At 39.7% G+C, this 26,265-nt stretch overlaps 1 protein-coding gene across 3 annotated transcripts in view; it reads left to right on the plus strand.

Annotated features, from left to right (window-relative positions):
• The window catches only part of TDRD5 (tudor domain containing 5), a 105,960-nt gene extending 99,971 nt beyond the window's left edge, over positions 1-5,989 (plus strand). For all 3 annotated transcript variants that reach the window (XM_020285470.2, XM_076000419.1, XM_076000420.1), the window contains exon 17: positions 1,333-5,989. In XM_020285470.2, coding sequence (XP_020141059.2) covers positions 1,333-1,580 — 248 coding nt within the window. In that variant the 3' untranslated portion in view covers positions 1,581-5,989. The remainder of the gene's footprint in view (positions 1-1,332) is intronic.
• Positions 5,990-26,265: the final 20,276 nt, after the last annotated feature.

Raw genomic sequence — 26,265 nt, forward strand, 5'->3', positions numbered from 1 at the left:
TACTCTTTTAAATTCTTTGGTCATGTGATCCTGTTTTCATATATCTATATCTTTTAAAATCTGAGTTCACCTAAGATTTCCTGTTAAATCACATTTTTAATTATCAATCATCTCTTTTCCTCTCTGGTGGGAATTAATTACAGCTTTATGATTAGAATTTCACTATTGATGGATTGAGGCAGTCTCACTCTGTCATCCCGCTGGAGTGCAGTTGTATCATCATAGCTTACTGCAACCTGAAACTCCTGAGCTCAAGCGATCCTTCCACCCGGCCTCCCAGAGTGCTAGGATTACAGGTGTGAGCCACCACACCCAGCCAGAATTTCCCTTTTTAGAACAGACTTTCAAATTCTCCTTGAACATATCTCATCATAAATATATAGAACATATACCACATGCTACTATACCAGATGCTAACAATGCAAAGATGAAAAAGGATTGGATTATGCCTGCTTTTTCTCTGAATTTTTTGAAATCTGTGTTCTTGAGATATAGAGCAGTACTGCTCAAAATATAGTCAGCATACTTGTGCCAATCTGTGAAGTGTTTGCAATGTGGACAACACAATAAGGAGCTTGTGCCAGAATGTTCAGTTAACTACGTTGCTGAGCCCATTGTTGAAGGAAGTAGTGTATTGGCTTAGATGCCAACAAAGCTCCTTCTCATTGTAGGCAGGTAATAAACAGTTCATAGACTAGCTACTTTGAATAACGCTAGTCTAGAGTACTCATCTGAGAATGCTTAGCGTCCCTTTTCTTGGCTATTAGGAACTCTGGAGCATTGGGGTTCTAGCAATTTCATTTCAATTAAAGGGTTATTTCTTCTTAGTTAAAACTAATTCCTAAGGCATTCATTTTATGGCTGATAACTGGGTTATGGGACTTCTTAGCAACCACATTTTGGATAGTTTTGTTTTTACACTGGCCCAGACTTGGAATTGGAACCACTTTGGTAATAGAATATGCCTATGGGAGACCATTGTGCTCATTGCTGCAAGGAAGTAGCAGAGCTTATGGACTCATCTCTGGGATTTCTATTATATCCAATTTATTTTTATGGCATTACTAGAAAGAAATCATACCTTCCTGTTCATAGGTTTATTTTTACCCTCTCTCTTACCCTCATCCTAAGAATTTATTTTATCTCAATGCATGATTCCCCATTTCCTTTCCATTTGTTGTCTAGTTTGAGTCTCATCCTGATTATTGGTAATTGTCACCACCTAACAGAAAATGATTGTAACACACGTTAGTGAAGAACTAGAATGGGAGAGAGAAGGCAGTGAATATGCAAACCCCTTGAAAAGACTCTTGTGTGTTCTTTCTTTTTCAGTGGAAAGCTCTCCAGGCAGCCTAAAGAATGAAGATTTTTCTAGTAGCCATGCAGTTACAGTGTTCAAAGACCAGAGTCAAGGAGCCATGGACCAGCTCTCTTTGATCTTGTCTCCTGAACACCAGATTTCTCAGAAGCTCTACATTCCTCGAAGTACAGCCACTGCTGCCTTAGGAGCTGCTGCACGGTTAGCTATGTCCAGGAGCCTTCTACACTGGTACCCCAGTGTGAAAAGGATGGAAGCATGAGGGAGGAAGGGAGAAAAAAATAAACCAGCTGCTTAGGTCTTGGTGATCTCCCAGGCCAAAATAAGGCGGTATCAAAGCAAAAATAGTATTTGATAGTTGATGCTTTTGTCTTTCTGTGTGCCTATATGTTAGCTATATTATGCTAACAGTCTATTTTGATATGTAAGTATTGATATTTAATGTTAATTTTCATTTTGATTTTATTTTATTCTGTATAGTTTTATTCACCTTTATTTTTAATGTAGTTTAAAGGAGTTTTTGTTTTTTGTTTCTGTGCATGTTTTTTCTTGTACATATCATGACTGATAAATGAAAATTAAAAAAAAAATGTTTTGTGAGCCATATTTAGCAAGACAAAATATATCCTCACATCCCTATCTCCAGAACAAAGAATGTCTGAATCTTAGGGCTGCTACTTTCTATATAATTTGAGATCTTTTATATCATAGAGCATCATTATTTCTTTAAAATATTAGGATCAGCAAGAAAGTTTACTCCCTGACATTACTAGGTCATATAAATACATTTATATTTTTAAAAAATTAAGCTGTTTTCAGTATAGGCAATTTCTAAAACATAGCTGAGCCATTTCTATGGTTATCATAGTTCCCAGGAGCCTTAATGTAGGAGTAGGTCAGCAGTGGTATTGTTTAAGCATTTAGATAACATGGTGTTCTTTCTCTGAAGTCAAATTGTGTGAAATACTATGTGTCAGTCTGTTGAGCTGATAATATAAATCTTCAAGAGAAATGGGTAAAAGGTGAAATTTTAAAATGTGAGTGATAATAATTAATTTCTTTGTGCTGAGGTACCAGACTTATACCCAAGCTTTAAAAATAATATTATTTTATCCACAGAATTAACCCCTAATACAGAATAATTTCTTAGAAGTAAAATCAGAAAGAGGTATAAATTGTTGGCATACTGCATGTAATTAGGTTCCTACCTGTCTACCTGCTTTTCCAACGCCGCCTATTTTGGCATTAAATGGCAGAGCTGGTCTTCTAGTTCCTCTCTCTTTATACAATAAGGAATTTCTCCTCTTTCCTTCTCGGCTATTTAATTAGCAAAATATCCACTAAGGAAGGGAGTGAGATGGAAGTGCGTTTTGAATATTATTGGCTAAACCTTCTTTGAGTTAAATAATCATGAAACAGTTAAACCCAAAGTCTTTAAATACTGATAAAATCCTTAAATACTGATAAAATTCTTAAAGAAAACATTTAATGTAATAAAATTTAAAAATCTAGACTCACCTTTAATATAGCTATAAGAACAATGATATACTTACTAATTGAGAAAAAAAGACAAAAGTAATCTGGAAATAGCACTGATAGTTGATCCAACAGATAGAACACATTTGGGCTTTTCTGATTTTATATCAGACATCTTTATTGGAGAAGACAGATGGAGAGTTATATGGAGGGTCAGTGAACCATTAAATATCAAATGATGGTTAGATATCATACATATATGATGCTCAACTGATATGAACTAGCGAAGCTATTTTTCATATAACTTTAGAAACAAATTATGGATAATTATCTAAAGAAGAAAATTCATTGTGAAATGATGCCTCTTAGTATTCTTCCTTTAAAAAGGCTGGTCTGAGTAATATACTTTACTTCTCTAGATGAGCACTTAAACTGGGTTTGAGGCAAGGTAAATCTGGTAGAAGCGTATATCATTAAGTGGAAGGGTTGATGGAAGTACACATTTTAGTAGGTTAAACTGTAACCCTCTCTGTATTAACACCCAAATACCAGGAGGAAGTCTGCCAAAGCTGGGTAGCCTTATTATGGGTTTGACAGTTGGTTTCATAACTTGATAGGGACTAATTTTTTACACCTTGCAAATTAGATGAGGATTAGGAAATAACTGCTTTTTCAGAATCGCATCCAATTGCAAATGGCTGGCAAGAATCATTTAGACAAAAGCACACACTTTGAAAGAAGCCTATTTAGTAATTAATAGTTAACACCTTATTTGAGTTAGACTGAGTTTTAGTTTGAGTTAGATTTGAGAGGCTTATATATTTTGACTTCTTGGCTTTGACTAGAACAATCTGTTTACCTACTTTCTCCCCCCAAAAATGAGCTTTGTTTAATAGTTGACTAAAAATCAGCCCCAAGCTGCAAACAAATAGATCATTTGAAAATGAGTAAATGGTTTTCTGTATTTGGGCAAGAGCAGCAATGAGAAAAAAATGTGCAAAAGTAGATGCTCTGGTTTGGGTTTAAATTTTATTGTTAAAAGATGGGTTTATCTGTGCTTTGAATAGCTACCCCAACATTTTTGGTGTTAAGGAGCTATTAGCAGTAATGGAGGTCCCCAAGAAATGTTGACTGAGAAGTCGGGGCCTGAGGTGTGTGAGAGGAAATGGGCGAAAACATACAGCAAAATCCTGCTGCTAAATTCCTCAGAGGGACTGGCTTTAATAATAACCATTCGGGTTTCAACTCCAGTGGTTTATAGCCAATACTACCCCTCTCCCATCCAAAAATACCCACGTGAAATATCAAAAGGGGAGCCATTCTAGCAGCAGTCAGCCTTTCCCATCTAACCTTCACATGTTTGAGATGCCAATTGCCCATTTCAAGGCATGAGAATAACTAAAGGCTTTTGCCTACATTCAGCCTATATCTAATCATTTAGACTTAGAATTACAGAATTTTGATCTCTAAAGGGACCTTAGAAGAGGAAATTCAAAGCCTAGAAAGACTGACTTTCCTACAGTCATACTTCTTGAATTCTCATAACTATTGACTCATAGGTCTGTGCCCTTTCCATAGGAAAATACTGCTACTCCATCTTGTGCACTTTAAATGATTTGATGGCAGAAGACACAGATTTGGCAGAGCAGTCCCTAAGAATGGTAGTTCTGATAGCTGAACAAACCTTTGGTGTTGGTGGGGCGAGGGACTGATTCACAAAGATCTCATTCTTGAATGTGAATAAACTTAAAAAACAGTGGGCCAGTTATAGAGACAAAGGATCTAAATTGGCATAGCATAAGAAATGAGAAACCAACATCTTACAAAGAAATCTTCCTGAAGCTTTCTATTAACATTTATACTCTATAGGTAGGTTTTTCTAACAAGTTTTCAATATATTTTTGGAATTTAGTTTCATGTATAGTATCATGGACAGCATTGACTGTATGTCTTATTCATAATTTTGCAGGTATTATCACTAAGACATTGAAGTTATTTCCTGTAGCCCATTCAAATCTTGACCTTTCACAAGATGCCAAGGTGCACAGCTGAATCCACTCAGTCTGTCTTTGTAGTTTGAAGTTTAGCCCCATCCTAACAAGTGCCATTTGTCTCCTTTAGGCAGTCATCAGCCTACCACTTTGTGGTATCATTGGCCTACAGAATCCTTTAAATACTTTTGTTTTATCCTTGTGATGGAAAATGTTTTAACTGCTCAGTCAAGGACTTCTCTAATGTTAAGTATCATAATTGACTTGTTTGCCACTTTTCATGTGAAATTGAGTGTTTAACTATACCTCAAACCAAGTATAGAATCTATTCACAGTTAAATTTTCTTGGTTGTAAACACAGTTTTCAGGAAATGCTTTTAGCTTTCTATTTGGTGTAAACTTTTATGTTTCTGTTAATAAATTTTTTTAACTTATGGAAAAATGGTTATAAGAAACAATGTTTACTTAATTGTAACTTCTTGGTGCAATTTAACTGGATGAGGAAACCAAGTTTATGACTCCATCTCTGCTCTCTAAACTTTTGTTACAGAACTAATGAAAAGTTGTGGGATCAACAAATGATTAGCTTAGTCTTTGGAGTTTGTAACAGCATTTTGTTTGATTTAAATATCTATGAAGTTGACTTAAACCTAAGGTATGAAACTATTAGTATTCTAGAGGAAAATGTTGGAAACACTCTCCTAGACATCGGCCTAGGCAAAGAGTTTATGAAGAAGTCCCCAAAGGCAATCACAGCAGCAACAAAAATAAATAAATGGGACATGATGATACTAAAAAGCTTCTGCACAGCCAAAGAAACAGTCATGAAAGTAAACAGACAGCCTACAGAATGGGAGAAAATTTTTGCATCCTACGTATCTGAAAAGGGCTGATAACTAGAATATACTTAGAACTCACGAAAATCAGCAAGAAAAAATCAAATAACCCTAATAAAAAGTGGGCAAAGGACTTGAACAGAAACTTTTCTAAAGAAGACAGAAGAATGGTCAATAAACATGAAAAAATGCTCAACATCTCTAATCATCAGGGAAATGCATATCAAAACTACAATGAGATATCACTTAACTCCAGTGAGAATGGCCTTTATCAAAAAGTCTCCAAATAAGCATGGATGCGGAGAAAGAGGAACACTCATACACTGCTGGTGGGACTGCAAACTAGTTCAACCTCTGTGGAAAGCAATATGGAGATACCTTAAAGCGATACAAGTGAATCTACCATTTGATCCAGCAATCCCATTGCTGGACATCTACCCAAAAGATCCAGTGACACTCTACAAAAAAGACACCTGCACTCGAATGTTTATAGCAGCACAATTCATAATTGCAAGGCTGTGGAAACAGCCCAAGTGCCCATCAATCCAAGAATAGATTAATAAAATGTGGTATATGTATACCATGGAGTACTATTCAGCTCTAAGAAACAATGGTGATATAGCACATCTTATATTTTCCTGGTTAGAGCTGGAACCCATACTACTAAGTGAAGTATCCCAAGAATGGAAAAACAAGCACCAGATATATTCTCCAGCAAACTGGTATTAACTGAGTATCACCTAAGTGGACACATAGGTACTACAGTAATAGGGTATTGGGCAGGGGGGGGGTGGGTATATACATATATAATGAGTGAGATGTGCACCATCTGGGGGATGGTCATGCTGAAAACTCAGACTTGGGGTGGGGAAAGGGCATTTATTGAAACCTTAAAATCTGTACGCCCATAAAATGCCGAAATAAAAAAAATACCTATGAAGTTGTAATTTGTTTATAAAAAATGTCCAGGTATTTCTTTGTAATTAGTTTTTGTGGTGTTGATTCTGTAGGAATGAAAATTTCACTTAAATATTTGACCCAAAGAACTTAGTTGAGTAAAATATAAAATTTGTGTAGTTGAAAAACAGATTTGACATGCCTTTTTTTCTTTCAAAATACTAAGGGGGGGGGCGGGGCACAAGTGTTTTTGTTACATGGATACCTTGTATCATGCTTAAGGCTTTTGGTGTACCTGTCACCAGAATAGTGTTGATGGTACCCCAAAAGGTAAGTTTTTATCACTTACCCCCTCACCACCCACCCTTCCCTCATCTTGGTTTCTCATGTCCTTTCTATCACTTTGTGCCCATGTGTACCCATCATTTAGCTCCTACTTGTTAGACCATATGCTGTTTGGTTTTCCACTCCTGAGAGACTTAGGATGATGGTCTCCAGTTCCATCCAAATGGCTGTAAGTAACATTATATTTCATTTCTTTTTATGGCTGAGTAGTACTCCATGGGGGGGTGGGCACACGCGCACATATACACCACATTTTCGTTATCTGCTCATGAATTGATGGGCACTTAGGTTGATCCCACATCTTTGCAATTGTGACTTGTGCTGCAATAAACATTTGATGACATGCTTCTTGACTAAACCATTTTTGTCTTCGTTTTTGGTACGACCTTTTTATTTTTAAAGTACTTGGCCTTTGTACATGTTTGCTGTTTTGTAGATAAATAATTTGATTGCATGAAATTGGAAATTCATTATGGTTGAAGCCACTTCTTAAGTACCTGACAGCTACATTATGAAGACTTGTGTTATTTCTCTTGTACATAGTGATGTGTCCATACCTTTCTAAGCCATCATCCAGGTTCTTAAATTCACCAGATTCCAAATCTAGCCCTGTAGCGGTAATTCAGTTCTCTTTCAGCTGCCTCTTTAATTTCTTGGTTACATATTCAGAGACTTTGCTGCAGTCCAACTCTTCTGCCTAGAGCAGATTACTTCTAGGTGGTTCTCAAATTCCAGAACTTTTCTTTAATCTTTCATTCCACTGGACCATAAGTAGAACCCAAAGAGTAAGTTCAATTCATTTCTTACTATAACAAATGGCTCCATGGCAAAAGTATTCGTTACTGCAGTGATATTACTCTGATGGAAAATCTTTTAGACCATATATATGAAAACACCTTTCAGTTAAATAAGACTGTGTGTACCATTTAGTATACTATCAGGCAAAAAATATCCCCACAGGATGTTCCATATTTCCTCCTCATGATAACCTCCCTCCTAATGGATAATTTCTTTCCCTTTGCTTAGAAAGGTGAAACTTAAACATACATGATATGGGCCACAGCCAAAAGTGTAACCTTTTCTGAATTTTAAAATAACATCACTGTTCTGGAGTTGGACAGTTAAATTGCGAGTAGAGGGGTGGAACATTTGGCTATCATCGATGACATCCTTTTTACATATATTAGCAGTTAGAATGTTTTGCAACATTTTCAGCAACTGATGCAGATGTCTTTGCTAAACTTTTAGATTCAGAAACATAACTCCTCAAAATATTTTGTTGGTATTTATTTAGTTTCTATTTGGAATTGTCCAACAGTTGACTTTATCTAAATTCATGAGGGTCAGCACCCTATACTGACTTTGCTTTGGATCTTTTCAGATTTACAAAGTCATTCACCATATTGTGTAAATCAATTTGTAATATCAAATTTAGTTTTTGATAGCCAGGCTAAAGAGGAAGTCCTATGGTATTTTTGTCAAGTCCATCAGCTAATTTGAAAGAAATTATTACCAACTGTCACTGATACCATATGATACTCTTGAGAGACAGCTTTATTAATGACCATTTGAGCAATTTGGTAGAACTATCTGTTTGATATGAGTGTAACATATACGAATTTTCAAGTTTCTATATGCTATGGCCTAGAGATCCCTAACCTTTCTCTTTGGGGTCATTAACTTCATTAACTGTCATACACTGAGGACTGTCTCCCCAGAATGTGCACATTCATACAAAATTATCCCCTAATTTCTAGGAGTTCATGCCTCCTGAAACCTACCCTAGACTTTCTGGAACACAAGCTCAGAAAAATCATCTCCTGTCCCAGCCCACCTCTGCCCCATGCTCCTCACCATCATCCACTAGTCCCAGATATAAACCCAAGAGTAGATACCTCCTGGGCTGCTCCCTGCCCTTCATCCCCACATTCAATCCATTATAAAGATCTGCTAAATTCTACCTCCTAAGTATCACATTAGTCCACCTATTTCTTTGTAGACCTACTGCCCTAGGCCAAGCCACCTTCATGTCTTTCCTGGCATGTGATAGATGCTCTGTAAAGTTTATTGAGTGGCAGAATGACTAGACAGTGTTGGGGCTGATTCTGGTGTTATGCCTTATACTAATCATTCACTGTAGCCTGTAATGTACGTGTGCTGCATGACACAGCGGTAGCCAGCATTTTCTTCAGACGCGGTTGCTGCCTCGTGACATAAGAGGTCTGAGTTTCTGCACATGAGCAAATGTTGCCCAGCTCCCACACGGTGGGCCCCAGTGAGATGGTTGGTAGTCAGTAACAGGTAAGACTCCCCAAGGGGGGGGCAACCTAAGACAGACACAACCGTAGGGGCCAGCCACTGGCTGGGAGAGAGCCGGTGGCTGGGAGAGAGAACAAGAAGTTGTTCTTCAGATGGCTGCATTGCTCTATGTTGCTTGTTTTGACCTTGGTTTTGAGCTATGTCTGGTGCCTTAAGTAACCATTTTGAGGTCTGAAATTACGGGACCATTGTTCCCTTGTAAAACAACTCCAGAATTAATGGTTATCGCTGCTATGCTCAGATGCTCATGCACAAGGAACTAACCTTGGGTCTGGAGGGTATAAAAATAAAGCGACCGTGCATTGGTCACTCGAGTCATTTATTGTCCGTGTGTGCGTCTGTGTTGTTATTTTATGTTCTATATCCATCCCCTGTCCTGTAATTGGGCCACATCAAGACAGGAAAGAGAATAGGATATAAGGTCAATTGAAATATCAATCTTTTTTCTATAGCACTTTCTGAATATAAAGAGACTGGGAAGAGTCTAATCAAACATGAGCAAATATTCCATTTAAACTTTACATTTAGAATTGAATAAAAAGCATATCTTCTAGTTGATAGGACTGAGTAGAAAGGCAGGAAGTATTTTTTCTAGATTATTGTTATGCACAAACCATACTTGATCATTGTTCTGGTTTGGTTTATGAAGAAAAGTAACAAAAGAGGCAGTTTGGCATTTGCTGCTTCTCAGCAACAGCCTCTCACTCTCCCCTCAGAAAAGTTTGGTTTATCAAAGTGGCTCCTCTTAGTTTTGTGTTTTGTTTTTTTTTTCATTAAAGAATCTTGTAAATTAAAGAATCTTGGAGGATAACCTCTGACTTCCCAGTTTCTTTTCCAGAAAATTTTCCTGGCACCACACACCCCAGTTTAGTAGGCAAATAACCTAAAAGAAATTCATTTAAAGGTGCCGTTAGGGCTAATGTATTACCTTGGGACTTTAACCACATTTTGTGGACCTTCTGGTGGCCTCAAAGTTTGTGGCTAAATCAAGTTGTGTGTGAGAGAGCAAGTGAGTGTGAGCACTAGTTATGTGTTATGCTCCACACACATGAACTCCAGGGACAAAACCAAACTGAAAGAAACCAAAGAATCTGCTCTTCTTACCAAGAAACTTTACTTTTTTGCTGGCTTTTCTTCCATTAATACTCCTTAAGTACATACTGACTTTGAAGATTAAAATTGTGAAATTTTTGTTCTGTTTTGAATTCAGTGTAGTGCAAAAAATGTGATTTAAAAAAACTAATGCAACTAAAGAAATGTGCGGGAAAAGTACCACCAGCTTTAAATTTGTTAGATGACAAAAGTTAAATTATGGATTCACACCAAAGAATAAAATGCATTAAAATAACCATTACCAAGACAGCTGGTAAGAGCAACAGTCAGCAAGCTTTGCACTTTCATCACCTGGGGGGGAAGCATTCAAGAACTTCTACCACTTGGCCCATGTTCCCCAAAGACTCGGATTTAGTGAACAGTAAGGGCTGAGAACTGTGTAGTAAGGTAATTCCAACCACATACAAGAAAAACCATACACACGCATGTCCTGACCTTTCTCACTAAAACTTTAAAGTGGTGATTCTTAAGGGAAGGGGTTCAAGGTGCGTACTTGCCTGGAGGAATCTCCTCATGCCGCCCCTCCTCCCTGCCTCATTTCCTCTGTCCTTTATTTTTGTCATACCCAACTAAAATAAGAGTTGAGAGGCCAGGGGAGAAAGCACTCAAGAAACAACATTGCTCTAAAAACACAGAGCGAGCCTGCCTGCCAAAACTAGCTGCTATAACCTGAAACCAATTTTATCTAATAGGTGCTGAAACCTGATGCAGCTCTAAGGCTAATTGTACCCACCACCATCACCCACCACCCAAACCTTGCCAGCTCCCCAGAACCTTCCTATACTAGTACCAATGAACTTCCTCAAAGAGCAATACATAACTTTCTCTTTTTGATAAAATCTCCAGCCTTCTGTTTGTTCTTCGGACATACTGAAGACCACCTAGTCTGCGCATGTGCTCCAAACTGCAGTTCTTTCTTTCCAAATGGAAGTGAGAGCCCCTGCGACACAGCGAGGGCTAGCCCTCGGACACACTGGCTTGGGAATAGTAAGTTGAGAGCTATTGTTAGAAAGTCATCTTTATTTTAAACAAATGAAACAGGGTAGTAAGAGATTACTTCAACTCAACTTGATTATCCACTAAGTTCTATATTCTCTTATCTCCCATGGTGACATTTTCCTATTAAACACTGTAAAGATTTAACGTGGACAGTGCTTGAATTGTGGTAACTTTTTCCCTTCTCACATTAATGACCAAATGTATGGCAACATGGGGAAGACTGAAACATTCCCAAGAGTGGACAGCCAGTAGCAACTCTCTTCTTACTCATGCAGTGACATGGGGCAAGATAAACTGATATCATTGGAACTTTGATAAGAAACTTAACAAAATTGAATTTCCTGTTGTCTTTGGAACAACTCTGCTGGAATGTCAGGGTGGGCTAGTGCCACAGATAGCAGTGGCATCAGGGTTCATTGGCAATACTGCCCCAGGCAGGGGTAGGTGGCTTTCTTTCAGGACTAGATAGAGCTGAGCTCTCAGAGCAACCACTAAATCTGGGAAAGCAAGGTGAAAGCAGTGTGTGAAAACTTCATTTGAGTTTTCAGTTTGTTGATTATAAGCTTGGGATTTCTCCACCTGAATTGCTCCTCAGAGTAGACTTAGTGAGGGGAATATTTCGCCAAAGCTGGATTTTTTAAAAACTTGTTTTGTTCTAAAAGTCAAATGGAGTTATTCTTTAGAGGGGTTTGCTTTTCCTTGGTGCTAGGTGGCGCTCTAGGACGGGAATTCTTTTGCCAAGCAGGCTGCTAAAAATCCTTTCCTTGAAGTACTTTGTATTTCACAGTAAGGGAGAGTTTTAGAGTTAGAAATGGAGCTAGGATCTTGCTTCATCCAACCCCTCTTTTTACTTGAAAAAACAAGTTAAGTGACTTATAAGTAAATTCTTTGGGAAATATGTTCCCAGAGTAATTCTCATGGGGTGATCTCAGTTTAAATTTAGTTTAAACAGTTTAATATTTCTTTTTCTTCTTTTCTTTCTTTCTTTTAAGAAAGACGGGTTCTCACTCTGTCACCCTGACTGGAGTGCAGTGGCTTGATCATAGCTCACTGTAGCCTCGAACTCCTGGGCTCTAAGCGATCCTTCCAAGTCAGCCTCTCAAGTAGCTGGGACTACAGGCACATGCCACTACATCTGCCTATTTTTTAAAAAATTCTATGTAGTGGGAGAGATTGTCTCACTATGTTGTTCAGGTTGGTCTTAAAGTCCTGGCCTCAAGTGATCCTCTGTCTCAGCCTCCCAGAGTGCTAGGATTACAGGCATGAGCCACCACAGCCTAAAATTTCCCTTTCTAATTTTACCATACAGGAAACTGCCACAGAGCATTCTATTTTTACAGTAGTTAGACTTTAATAATGTATACTCACCTATTCCTTGAAGGTGATGAGGAAATGCCAACAAGGCCCTAATTATATTATGAAGCTACAAGTACTGATTCTATCTTGCTCCACTGAAAAAGTTCTAAGGAAAAAAAATCATCTTGCCATCTTTATTTTGGACGTTCCAACAGATGTCTTCACCTCCTTTATAAATTTCTGTAGAAAATATGTAGAAAAATATGCAAAATTCTTAATAATTTAAGTACATTTTTGAGTCTTTAAAAAGATTTTCTTATTCCAGGCCATTAAATTTTATGTTTGTATACTTTTCTTTTTTTTTATTTTTTAATTTTTTTTTTATTTTGGCATATTATGGGGGTACAGATTTTAAGGTTTCAATAAATGCCCATTTCCCCCCTTCCCCCCAAAAGTCTGAGTCTCCATCATGACCATCCCCCAGATGGTGCACATCTCACTCATTATATATGTATATACCCACCCCCCTCCCCCCTCCCACCTCCCCAATACCCTATTACTCTAGCACCTATGTGTCCACTTAGGTGCTACTCAGTTAATACCAGTTTGCTGGAGAATATATCTGGTGCTTGTTTTTCCATTCTTGGGATACTTCACTTAGTAGTATGGGTTCCAGCTCTAACCAGGAAAATATAAGATGTGCTATATCACCATTGTTTCTTAGAGCTGAATAGTACTCCATGGTATACATATACCACATTTTATTAATCCATTCTTGGATTGATGGGCACTTGGGCTGTTTCCACAGCCTTGCAATTATGAATTGTGCTGCTATAAACATTCGAGTGCAGGTGTCTTTTTTGTAGAGTGTCACTGGATCATTTGGGTAGATGCCCAGCAATGGGATTGCTGGATCAAATGGTAGATTCACTTGTATCGCTTTAAGGTATCTCCATATTGCTTTCCACAGAGGTTGAACTAGTTTGCAGTCCCACCAGCAGTGTAGGAGTGTTCCTCTCTCTCTGCAACCACGCCAGCATTTATTGTTTGGAGATTTTTTAATAAAGGCCATTCTCACTGGGGTTAAGTGATATCTCATTGTGGTTTTGATTTGCATTTCCCTGATGATTAGAGATGTTGAGCATTTCTTCATATGTTTGTTGGCCATTCTTCTGTCTTCTTTAGAAAAATTTCTGTTCAAGTCCTTTGCCCACTTTTTAATGGGGTTATTAGATTTTTTCTTCCTAATTTTCGTGAGTTCTAAGTATATTCTAGTTATCAGTCCCTTATCGGATGCATAGGATGCAAAAATTTTCTCCCATTCTGTAGGTTGTCTGTTTACTTTCATGACTATTTCTTTGGCTGTGCAGAAGCTTTGTAGTTTGATCATGTCCCATTTATTTATTTTTGTTGCTGCTGTGATTGCCTTTGGGGACTTCTTCATAAACTCTTTGCCCAGGCCGATGTCTAGGAGAGTGTTTCCAACTTTTTCCTCTAGAGTTCTAATAGTTTCATATCTTAGGTTTAAGTCTGTTATCCAGCGTGAGTTGGTTTTTGTGACAGGTGAAAGGTGTGGGTCCTGTTTTAGCCTTCTACAGGTGGCTATCCAGTTTTCCCAGCACCATTTATTGAAGAGAGATTCTTTTCCCCAGCGTATGTTTTTGTCTGCTTTGTCAAAGATGAGATGGCTATATGAGGATGGTTTTATATCAGGATTCTCACATCTGTTCCACTGGTCAATATTCCTGTTTTTGTGCCAATACCATATTGTTTTAATTACTACAGCTTTGTAGTATAGTTTGATATCTGGCATATTAATGCCTCCCATTTTGTTTTTGTTGCCTAGAATTGCTCTTGATATTCGGGGTCTTCTTTGGTTCCATACGAAGCGTAAAATTATTTTTTCTATATCTGTGAAGAATGCTGATGGGATTTTAATAGGTATTGCATTGAATCTGTAGATCAGTTTGGGTAGTATAGACATTTTGATGATATTGAGTCTGCCGATCCACGAGCATGGTATGGATTTCCATCTGTTTACATCCTCTGCTATTTCCTTCCTCAGTGTTTCATAGTTCTCCCTGTAGAGGTCTTTTACCTCTTTGGTTAAATATATTCCTAGGTACTTTAATTTCTTTGTTGCTATTGTGAAGGGAATTGAGTCTTTGATTTGGTTCTCAATTAGATTGTTGTTGGCGTATATGAATGCCTCTGATTTCTGTGTATTGATTATGTATCCTGAGACTTTACTAAATTCATTGATCAGTTCCAGGAGTTTCTTGGTTGAATCCTTGGGGTTTTCTAGATACAATATCATATCATCAGCAAACAGTGAAAGTTTGATCTCTTCTGCCCCTATTTGGATACCTTTGATTCCGTTTTCCTGTCTGATTGCTGTAGCCAAGACTTCCAGCACTATGTTGAAGAGAAGTGGAGATAGTGGGCAGCCTTGTCTGGTTCCAGTTCTAAGTGGGAATGATTTCAATCTTTCCCCATTCAGTATGATGTTGGCTATGGGTCTGTCATATATGGCTTGTATCATTTTTAGGTATGTCCCTTCTATGCCTATTTTCTTAAGTGTTCGTATCATGAAAGGGTGTTGAATTTTGTCAAAAGCTTTTTCTGCATCTATTGAAAGAATCATGTGGTCTTTGTTTTTGCTTCTGTTTATGTGGTGAATTGCATTTATAGATTTACGTATGTTGAACCATCCCTGCATCCCTGGGATGAAGCCCACTTGGTCGTGGTGGATTATTTTTTTGATAAGTGTCTGGATTCGGTTAGCTAAGATTTTGTTGAAAATTTTTGCATCTATATTCATTAGGGATATTGGTCTGTAGTTTTCTTTTTTTGTTGCATCCTTTCCTGGTTTTGGTATCAGAGTAATATTCGCTTCATAAAAGGTGTCGGGGAGGTTTCCGTTCTTCTCGATGTTGTGGAATAGTTTCTGCAAGATAGGTACTAGTTCTTCTTTGTAAGTATGGTAAAATTCAGGTGTGAAGCCATCTGGACCGGGACTTTTCTTTTTAGGGAGATTTTTAATTGCTGTTTCTATTTCAGCTGTTGAGACTGGTCTGTTCAGGGAATCTATTTCTTCCTGGTTGAGCCTAGGGAGGCTGTGTGTTTCTAGAAATTTGTCCATTTCCTCCACATTTTCCAGTTTGTGTGCATAAAGATTTTTGTAGTATTCATAAATTGTATCTTGTATCTCTTTGGGATCAGTTGTGATATCTCCTTTTTTATTCCTAATGGAGCTTATTAGAGATTTCTCTTTTCTGCTTTTCGTTAGCTTAGCCAATGGTGTGTCAATTTTGTTTATTTTTTCAAAGAACCAACTTTTTGTTTTATTAATCTCCTGAATAGCTTTCCTGTTTTCAATTTCGTTTAGTTCTGATTTGATCTTGTTGATTTCACTTCTTCTGCTGGGTTTGGGGTTGGTCTGTTCTTCTTTTTCCAGCTCTTTGAGTCGTTTCATTAGATTATCTATTTGTGATCTTCTTGTCTTTTGGTTATAGGCATTTATGGAGATAAACTTTCCTCTCAGAACTGCTTTAGCTGTGTCCCAGAGGAGTTGATAACTTGTCTCTCCATTGTCGTTTTCTTCATAGAACTTTTTTATTTCCGTCTTGATTTCTTCATTTACGAAGTAATCATTTAGTAGGAGGTTGTTTAATTTCCACGTTTTTGTGTAGAAATGTGAGTTTCTGTTAGGGTTGATTTCTAGTTTTATTCCACTGTGATCTGAGAAGGTACATGGTATGATTTCTATTTTTTTAAATTTCTTGAGATTTTCTTTGTGTCCTAGGATATGGTCAATCTTAGAGAATGTCCCGTGAGCTGATGAGAAGAACGTATATTCAGTGGATTTTGGGTAGAATGTTCTGTAGATGTCTGTCAGACCCAATTGTTCTAGAGTTTTGTTTAAGTCCATTATTTCTTTATTAATTTTCTGTTCGGAGGATCTGTCTCGTGCCGTCAGTGGGGTGTTGAAATCTCCGGCGATTATGGAGTTGCTATTAATCCATTTGCTTAGCTCCAGTAAGGTTTGCTTTATGAATCTGTGTGCACCTAAGTTGGGTGCATATATATTTAAAATTGTTATCTCTTCTTGTTGAACTGTGCCCTTCACCATTATATAATGACCCTCTTTGTCTTTTACTACTTTTGTTGGTTTAAAAACTAAATCGTCTGAAATTAGAACTGCCACACTAGCCTTCTTTTGGCTTCTATTTGCTTGGAATATTGATCTCCACCCTTTTATTTTTAGTCTATATGCATCCTTGCAGGTTAGATGTGTTTCCTGAAGACAGCATATACTTGGCCTGTATTTTCTTATCTATTCAGCCAGCCTATGTCTCTTGAGTGGAGAGTTTAAGCCATTCACATTTATTGAGAGAACTGATAGGTAAGGTAGATTACTGATCATTCTGTTGGGTTGGATGTTGTTGCTATGATTTCTGTCTTGAGCCATTGTGATATCTGGCCTTAAAATCTTTGGGTTTTGGTTGTTTTTATATTCGTGGGTTATTATTATGATGTTCCGTGCATAACACTGTTTTAAGTACTTCTTGTAGGGCTGGTCTTGTCTTGGTGAATTCTCTGAGCCTTTGCTTGTCTGAGAATGTTTTTATTTCTCCTTCATATACGAAGCTTAGTTTTGCAGGGAATAATATTCTAGGCTGGGCATTGTTTTGTTTCAAAAGAGTGAGAATGGGGCCCCAGTCTCTCCTTGCTTGTAAAGTCTCATTAGAGAAGTCTGATGTTATTCGAATTGGCTTTCCCTTGTATGTTACTTGCTTCTTTTGTCTTACAGCTCTTAGAAGGGCCTCTTTAGTTGATACTTTGGTTAGTCTGATGACTGCATGTCGTGACGTCTTCCTGTTTGCGTTGAATCTCCCAGGGGTCCTCTGAGCTTCTTGAACTTGTATATCAAGATTTTGAGCAAGGCCTGGGAAATTTTCCTCTATTATATCTTCAAACAGCTTGTCCAACCCTTGAGTGTTGTCTTCTTCCCCTTCTTGTAACCGTATGACCCTCACATTAGGTTTCTTCACATAATCCCACAGCTCTTGTAGGCTTTGCTCTTTTCTCTTGTTTCTCTGCTCTATTTCTGTGACTGATTTATTTAATTGGAGGGTGTTATCTTCAAGCTCTGAGATTCTTTCTTCTGTTTCATCTACCCTGTTCTTGAGACTTTCCACTGTATTTTGTAGTTCCTTGAATTGATTCTTCATTTCCAGGAGTTCGGTTACACTTTTCTTCAATGTGTCTATTTCTTTTCTCATATCCTGGAGACTTTTTGTGGTTTCTTGGTGTTGGTTATTGAGTTGTTGTTGCAGCTGGGTGAGTGTTCTTATGTTCCACATACGAAATTCCTCTTCTGTCATATTGGTTGCCTGATTTTGGTCGGTGTCCGTTTCTAGGGGGCTGGTGCTCCTCTTTGGGGGTGTGTTTTCCGTTTGGTTCTTCATATTTCCTGAGTTCTTTTGCTGATTTCTTCCCATGTCGATCAGTTGTTGTTTCTTTCCTTAGGTTATTGTTTGGGTATTCACACACCTTGTTTAGTTTCTGAGGCGTTAGGTGGTGCCTGTGGGTGAAATTGGACCACTCCCTGTATATTGAGTCAGTGGGTGCCGTGGAAAGGCTGTGCAAGATGCCGTCCCTGTCAGTAGGTGGCGTTTGCTTGGAGGAACAGGCTATGGTGTTGATTTTGAGTCCTGTTATCAGCTCTCGTTCTGGGCGGAGCTGGGTTGGGTAAGCCTGCCCTCAGGCCGTTAGCAGGGGTCAAAGTTCTAATCTCTGCTTCCAGGGAAAGCTGTCAGGGCGGGGCTGGAATGGTCCTGCTCAGCCAGAAAGTCTGGGTGTGGGGGTGGGGCTGTCTGAAACCCGCAGTCTGCAGCAGGCCTCGCTTCTTTCCACCTTCTCCAACTCCGCAGCTACTCCTGGGCCTCTGCCAGCAGGCCAGACCACAAGCCACCAGGCCTCCCCGGACTGTGATGCCGGTGGGGAGGTTCCCTGCACAGGAACGCCACCTGGGTTGGGCGCACGGCCTCCTCCTGGGAGGAGGGTTGCCCTCTAGGACGCCGATCCGCCCCTGGAGGCACACAGACCTCAGTAGGCTGTTCACGTATAACCCTTCTGTGCCCTGGGCAATGCTAGCCCTCGGTGCAGGGGATCTGGTCTGCAGGTCCGACCTCTGGGTCCCAGAGTTCAAACTGTATTCCCACCAGGGAGAGGATTTCCGGTCCTAATTCACCCACAGGGAGCCCAAGCTGGGTCTAGGTCTCTCAGCCTCTGAGTCGGCACCGTTTTCCTGGGAACACGGTGCCAGCAGCACCTGGGAGGGCGGGCAGGGTCCCAAACGGGAAGGTCCCGTTCCCTGGAGGTGCCTCCGGCTAGTGGCTGTATTGTCTCTCTGGGCAGCCGCGGGTAGGGTCGGCGGAGGGGAGGAGGAGGCAATATGACGCCTGCCGCGCGGCTCGGGTCCGTGCACACGGAGGTGCCCGGAGGAAGTTGGGAACCTGGTGCCACGTCTGCTACAGGCTCACCGTTGGCAGGCGGCGGCAGTCTCTGGGCTGGTGTCCGCAGGTCTCTCCACCCGCTGGGGAGCCCACCAGCAGTCCCGAATGCAGGGGAGGGGAAACAGCAATTCCACCTACCCTTGCCACTGGTCTCCGGGCTGCTCTGGTGGTCTCAGCCTCCAGTTCTCCTCCGCAGCCTCCTCCCGTGGAGTCTCCCGGGGTCTCAGGTACCCCTCCTTCCGGCCCTTGTCCGCTGTATGCTCGTCTTCTTGCTTCTTTCCTCTAGTTTCTGCTAGAATCTGTCTTTTCTGCAGAGACCCTCTGTCTGGCAGTGTTATTCGTCCACCATCTTGCTCCGCCCCCCCTCTATGTTTGTATACTTTTCTGGAAGAAGGTCCTTGGCTTCCTCCCATTCTCAAAATGATTAAGAATGCCTACAGTAATTCTGCATCCTCTTGATATAAAACTATTTGTTCACAGAGATGGAAAGCAACTGTTAACCCTTGTGACTTCACTCTCAAGTGAAGACAAGCAACTTCTGTGGCACATATTTTTGCTCATATCTGGAGTCAGTTCTCTAATAATCACCACTTGCACAGGACTTTACAAATTGCAAAGCATTAAAGGCAGCTACCAACAAAAGTTGGCACATTATTGCAAGGATAGTATCTGAGATAAGGGAATTACAAGTATGAGACTCCCTGTTCACTTCTGTATAGCAGTGCATTTACAAAAGAGACAGACCAGCATTCACAAGAGAATTGATTGGATAATAAGAACTTTATGGACTTCTTATGCTACAAGCTGTTTATTCTAAATGCTTTATGTAGATTATCTCATTTAATCCTTACAACAACACTATGGGGTAGGTACTATTATTACTCCTATTTTACAGACAAGGAAATTGAGGCACAGAAAAGTTATGTATCTTGCCCACATCATGACAGAAATGTTTCATAACAATGGTAATGTCCATTTACCAAATACTTATATGCCATTATTTTTACATATTTAATCTTCACAGCACCCCTACTACTATTCCTTGTTTACAAGAGGAGAAACTTAAGGATCATAAAAATGATTTCCCCAGAGTCATGCTAGAAGTGGCAGGACCTATACGTGAGATTTCTCCAAAGAGATGCCATCACTGTTTTCTCATTATGCTCCCCTATTCCCTCTTAAACCCATCCCAGTTCCATCGATGCCACTCTTCCCATGCTGCTCCTGTCCAGGACTCTGGTGGCCTCCATGTTGCTGAATCCACTAGTCAGCCCTCAGTCGTCTCACCTGACCCATCAGTAGCACTGACACACTTGGCCACTCCTCCACCTTGACAACCCTTTCTCTCCTCCCAGCATGTCTCATTCTCTAGAGTTTCCTCTTACCTGTCAAGACTTGGCATCTTCTTTTCCAACTGCCTCTCTTTTCTCTGACGTCGTAATGCTATAAGGGCACCAGGCTTCATTCTCTTGTGAATTCCTTTAGTCTCATGGCTTTTATTACCATCTATATGCTGGGCTGTGACAGCCCAGACCTCTTCTTGAACTCCAGACTGAAATGCCTACTCGACCTCTCCACTTAGATCTCCAAACAACATTTCAAACTTACTGTGTCTAAAACAGGACTCAGGGTCTTTGCTCCATCTGCACCCAAACCATGCCATCTACATAATCTTCTGCAACCCAGCCGATTGTAACTCCCTTCATCTACCTTTGAAGACCAAAATCCATGGAGCCATCAGTGACCTGTCTCTTCCATACCCTGCCCCACACACTTGGCCTCCTTGCCTTCCTCCCTCATGCAGCTCCCCACTGTGGGCTTTTGCCTTGGCTATTCCTCCTCCAGTATCTGCATCTTCTCAACCCCACACCCCCAGTGCCCCTGACCCTGCTCCACTTTTCCCCATAGCGCTTCTAACATACACCATAACTCACTTTCCATTGTGCATTGTCTGTCTCCACCACCCAGAATCTAACTCCACAGGGCAGGTATTTTTGTCCACTTTGTGCATTATTGTATCCAAACAGGCTAGACCAATACCATGTAGGTACACATGCAGTAAATATCTGTTGAGTGAATGAATTATTTCAAAAGCCCATGCTCCTTTCCACTGCAATATATTCTTTCTGTTTCAACTTTGTGATATATATTTGAAGAAACTGAGAGTGTAGTCTGGAGAAGACATTGGCAGAGGTGGAGGGTATGCTTAGAGCTCGGCTGGAATGGTCCTTTTGTCCTGGGACATTCTGGGTCAATGCACAGAGCTGTCCACAGCTCTCTGCCCAGGCCATCGCCACATCATCCACACCCTCAGCATTTCCCTCTATCTAACAACAACAAAAAAAGCTTATTTGTTTTCTATGTTCCAGGCCCAATGCTGAACTTCAAGGAAGTAAGAATAAACAAGATAATTCCTACCTAGAAGGACCTTACAGTGAGGTTGAGGTTCATAAAATGAAAGAGAACTTGGGCCTGACCGGCCAGAATCACTGCAAAAACCAGAATCCCTTATATCCTATGATCTTCCCCTAGGTTATTTCCTACTATGGTAACCCCAAGAGAAAACCGAAGTGAATATTAAGCAGGAACATCTGCTCTAACCTCTCTGTGACCCCAGTGCAGTAGCTCAGCAGAGATGAATTAAAGTGCAGGAAGCTCGTTGGCATCAGTCTCGATTGATACCAACAGGAAGGTGGAGCAGAGAAGCAGATTTGCTACTGAAAATCATTTCCCCCCAGAAAGTCCCAGGAGAAAAAAAATCATTGCAGCTAGAATAATAATGTTTACTCAACAGCTTTATATAAATTTCTGACCCACCTTATTTCTGCACTATTAGGTTCCCAAATTACTGATTAGAGAAATTAACATCTTAATATGCAACTGCTAGCTAGAAAAGGCTAAGGCAATTTGCAGAGGTATAGTAGTAACATGGGTAAAACACATAGACTAGAAAATAGAGAAAGAAGTATCTTTGGAGGAGGATGGTTTCCAAAGCTCTTTTTTCTTCTCTCCTCTTTCATTCCAGGTGGGCCCTCCAGCATGTCCCAGTTGCTGAATTAGAGGGCTGCTGTTTCCTAATTCAGTGAAAATTTACTAGGGGACCATTTGACTCTGGCAGTGTAACTTCCTGTTTCTAGGATATTAACTTTACTAAATGAGCTCATCCTTTACTGAAAGAGGACAGCTTCTAGTGCAACTGTGATCAGGCACAAAGGAGGTAAAAAAGTAGGCCTTGGCATCAACTAAATGCCCATAGGAAGAGCTTGTTCTTTCTTCTTTAAAAAAAAAATGATCAGATGCTAAAACTCGGGACACCCCAACATTCTGGAGGAAAATCCTAGACCTGTCAGAACTTTTAAGGCAGAGCTGGCCCAGCAAAATCAGGAAAGCCATGTTGGTCCTCAGCATTCTCTGATTTTCATTTTCAGCTCTTTTCCCTCTAGCCATTATTTGACTCTGCCCCCTGACTGGCAACAAGGTCTCCCTTCCCTGACCTCCCCCATGACAACCCACCTGGGTCCTTGCCAGGTGGCACTGACCCCTGTTCCACATTTTGGAGTCTAGAATCATTCCCCAGTCTTATTCCCTATAAAATCTCCCTGGAAACTTTATAATCTTGCAGGAAAATGTGACAAAACCATTTCAAAAGGAGAGAACTAATGACTGTCTAATAGTTTAGGTAACTCTTCCTAGAGTGCTTGCCTTTTGAAGAGGCAATGAATGAATGAAAAAAAAAAATGTCCAGCACCAAATAGAAACTTCTTAGATCCTATTCCTCAAAGTAACAGGGGAATTAACTAAGACTCTGAGATTAATGCCAAGGAGGAAACATGACATTGACCCCAACCATAACTGATACAACTTTCAGTTCTTAATCAATCCTCTCTTTTTGCAGACAAATGTCCGTGAGTAGGTCCCTTATTTCGAATTCCTCATATATGGCAATATGATATGGCACTATTTTAACTATGAAAATCTATTAAATGTCTTCATCACTTTATCCAAAAATGTATAATTTATCACATATGAGATGAAAGATGGTTGTTAAAGATTTCTTCCAAGATAAATGTCTGTAGACCCTCCCAGACTCAAAGGACCCATTTTAAACTGATGAACAGGCTCTAAGATGAGACACCAAAACTAAGTGTGAACAAATGTCTGGACAATTGGTTCTGGATGGCTAAAATTCAGCTTCTTCATTCAATCAACAAATACCTGTTAAGGGCCTACTGTGTGCCAGGCATTGTGCTAGATGCTGATGACAAAAGACTTCCTGTCTTTAAGGATCTCACAGTTTAGTGAGAGGATGGGACAGGGTGGAAGAAACTTATAATTAAGCAACGACAATAGACTGTGATAAGTGCTGTTAGGAGCAAGTGCAGGGAACCCTGGAAGCATAGAATGCTTTACCTAGCCTAGGGCTGGAGAGAAGGGGACCCTGCAGGGAGAGTCTCAAAAGAAACCTGTGCTGGATTTTGAAGGCCATACACTGTCTCTAGTTTTAGTGCATGGAGAACATTTCAAAAGCATTTAACCACTTCAGTCCGGCGCTCACCGGCCGCAATACCTTGCCCACTCACAGCCAGACGGTGGTCCATGCAGGGGGGAGGCCGTATGAGCACAGCCGCACTCACAGCCGCACGGCCGTCTGTGCTGCGCATCCACGACGAACCCGCTTTGCTCTCGTGTGATGAGGAAAGCTTGAAAGCACTGAAAGCTTGTTTTACTTTACGGGCAGCTTTACTTGTCATGTAAACCAGAATAGGCAACATACACATATATGTTTTCATGACGTGATTTTTAAATGTTCACAATTTTATTTTGATAAATGAAAAATTAGAAAAGTCATATCACGGCTGTCGGCTAAAGTCGACGCTGGGCTGTGCGGGTGCATCTGTGGCTGTCGACTGTGGTCCACGCTGGTACTGAAGTGGTTAAAGGGTGTTTCAGAAGCACAAAAGAAAGTATGGGAGATTTTAATATATTCCAGTTGGTTGAGGGAGAAAAAGTAAAAAATAAGTTTAAGGAAAATTACTGAAAACTTGTAAATAAGATAAAGATAATTATATGACCTTTCATGTTATGCTTAGAACATTTTCTAATGAGTCTGCCTAACTTTATTGCGTAACTGATCATGGCTCAAACATTTTACAAGTTTGTAAAATTTATAAGGTAATTTTCTTTTCTACCAATGTAAAGAAGATAACCCTTGAAGTTGATAGAAAGTGTTCTTTACATGTGTAGAAAAGATTTGTTGTCCTGGGGAACAGTTCGTAACTAATTTAGCAAGTTCACTGCAGAATTCCTTTTTCCCCCTCACTCATAAAAATCCCCAAATTTCTCAAACTGTCTTTGAAACCAGCTTAGCCATCCTGCTTGTTTCATCATTAAAGAGTTAAATAAAACTTTCACATGAGCTCACTATTTTTGTATAAGAATTAGGTTTTTAACATTTTGAGAATTGTACATTGATGGCGTAAGTATGAGCAGAAAAAAATAGCTCATTATAAAAGCATATATTAAATACTACATACAAAAAAGTGTTTAAATAAAGGAGTTATTTGTTTGGTTTGGTTTAAACAACACAAATTTATCTTCTCACAGTTCGAGAGGCTAAAAGTCCAAGGTCAAAGTGCCATAATGGCTGGTTTCTGGGGCAGCCCCTCTTCCTGGCCTGCGGGCAGCTGCACTTGCTGTGCTACATGGCTCTCCCGTGCATGTGCTCGCAGAGACAGAGCAAATGCCGTGGCATTTCTTCCTCTTTCTATAAGGGTACCATTCCTATCAGATTAAGGCTCCATCTTTATAACCTCGTTTAACCTTTATTATCTCCTTATAGGCCCTATCTCCAAATACTGGGGACTGGGGTTCCAACACATAAATTTTGTGGACACATAATTCAGTTCATAACAGACTGTTCTGAGGCTTGCAGGACATAGATTTTTTTTTTTTTTTTTTTTTTTTTGAGACAGAGTCTCACTCTGTTGCCTGAGCTAGAGTGCCGTGGCGCCAGCCTAGCTCACAGCAACCCCCAATTCCTGGGCTCAAGCAATCCTCCTGCCTCAGCCTCCCAAGTAGCTGGGACTACAGGCATGTGCCACCATGCCTGGCTAATTTTTTCTACTTTTAGTAGAGACGCGGGTCTGACTCTTGCTCAGGCTGGTTTCAAACTCCTGACCTTGAGCAATCCTCCTGTGTCAGCCTCCTAGAGTGCTAGGATACAGGCATGAGCTACCGCGCCCAGCCAGAGCAGAACACAGATTATTCTCTGAAAATGGTAGCTCTATTTTTCCTAGCTTTTTTGAGGTATGACAAATAAAATTTGTATATGTTTAAGGTATACACACGATGATTTATGAAGAAGTTATGAAATGATTACCACAATCAAACTAATAACATATCCATAGTCACCTTTTTCTGTGATGAGAACACAAGATCTATTGTCTTAGCAAATTTCAGGTATACCATACCATATTATTAACTATAGTCACCGTGTTGTACATTAGATCTCCAGAGCTTATCTTATAGCTGAAAGTTGGTGCCTTTTGGCCAATATCTCCCTATTCCCCCAGCTATTAACCACCATTCTATTCCCTGTTTCTATGAGTTCAATTGTTTTAGATTCCATATTAAGTGAGATAAACAGTATTTGTCTTTCAGTGCCTGGCTCATTTTACTTAGCATAACGTCTTCCAGTTTTATCCATGTTACCACAAATGGCAAGATTTCCTTTGTTTTTTAAGATGGAATATTCATTTTATACACACACACACACACCCCCACACACACTATTTTCTTTATCCATTCATCTGTTAATGGACACTTGGGTTGTTTACATATCTTAGTAGTTTTGTGCTTTACTCTTCATACTCAAGATATAAGTAGTTTGCTTATCCTGAATACATTATTAGAATATTCTGAATATATCCGTTTTCTTTCTTTTACTAGGAAGTTTAATATCTTTAGATGTTTTCTGGTTTCACATTAGCATCCATATCTTTCAGATTGAAGAACTCCCTTTAGCATTTCTTGTAAGACAGAACTGGTGTTGATGAAATCCCTCAGCTTTTGTCTGTCCAAGACAGTCTTCATCTCTTCTTTATGTTTAAAGAGAGTTTTGCTGAAAATAGTTTTCTTGGTTAGCAGTATTTTCC

The sequence above is a fragment of the Microcebus murinus genome, chromosome 2, assembly GCF_040939455.1.
Source record: "Microcebus murinus isolate Inina chromosome 2, M.murinus_Inina_mat1.0, whole genome shotgun sequence".
NCBI lineage: Eukaryota > Metazoa > Chordata > Mammalia > Primates > Cheirogaleidae > Microcebus > Microcebus murinus.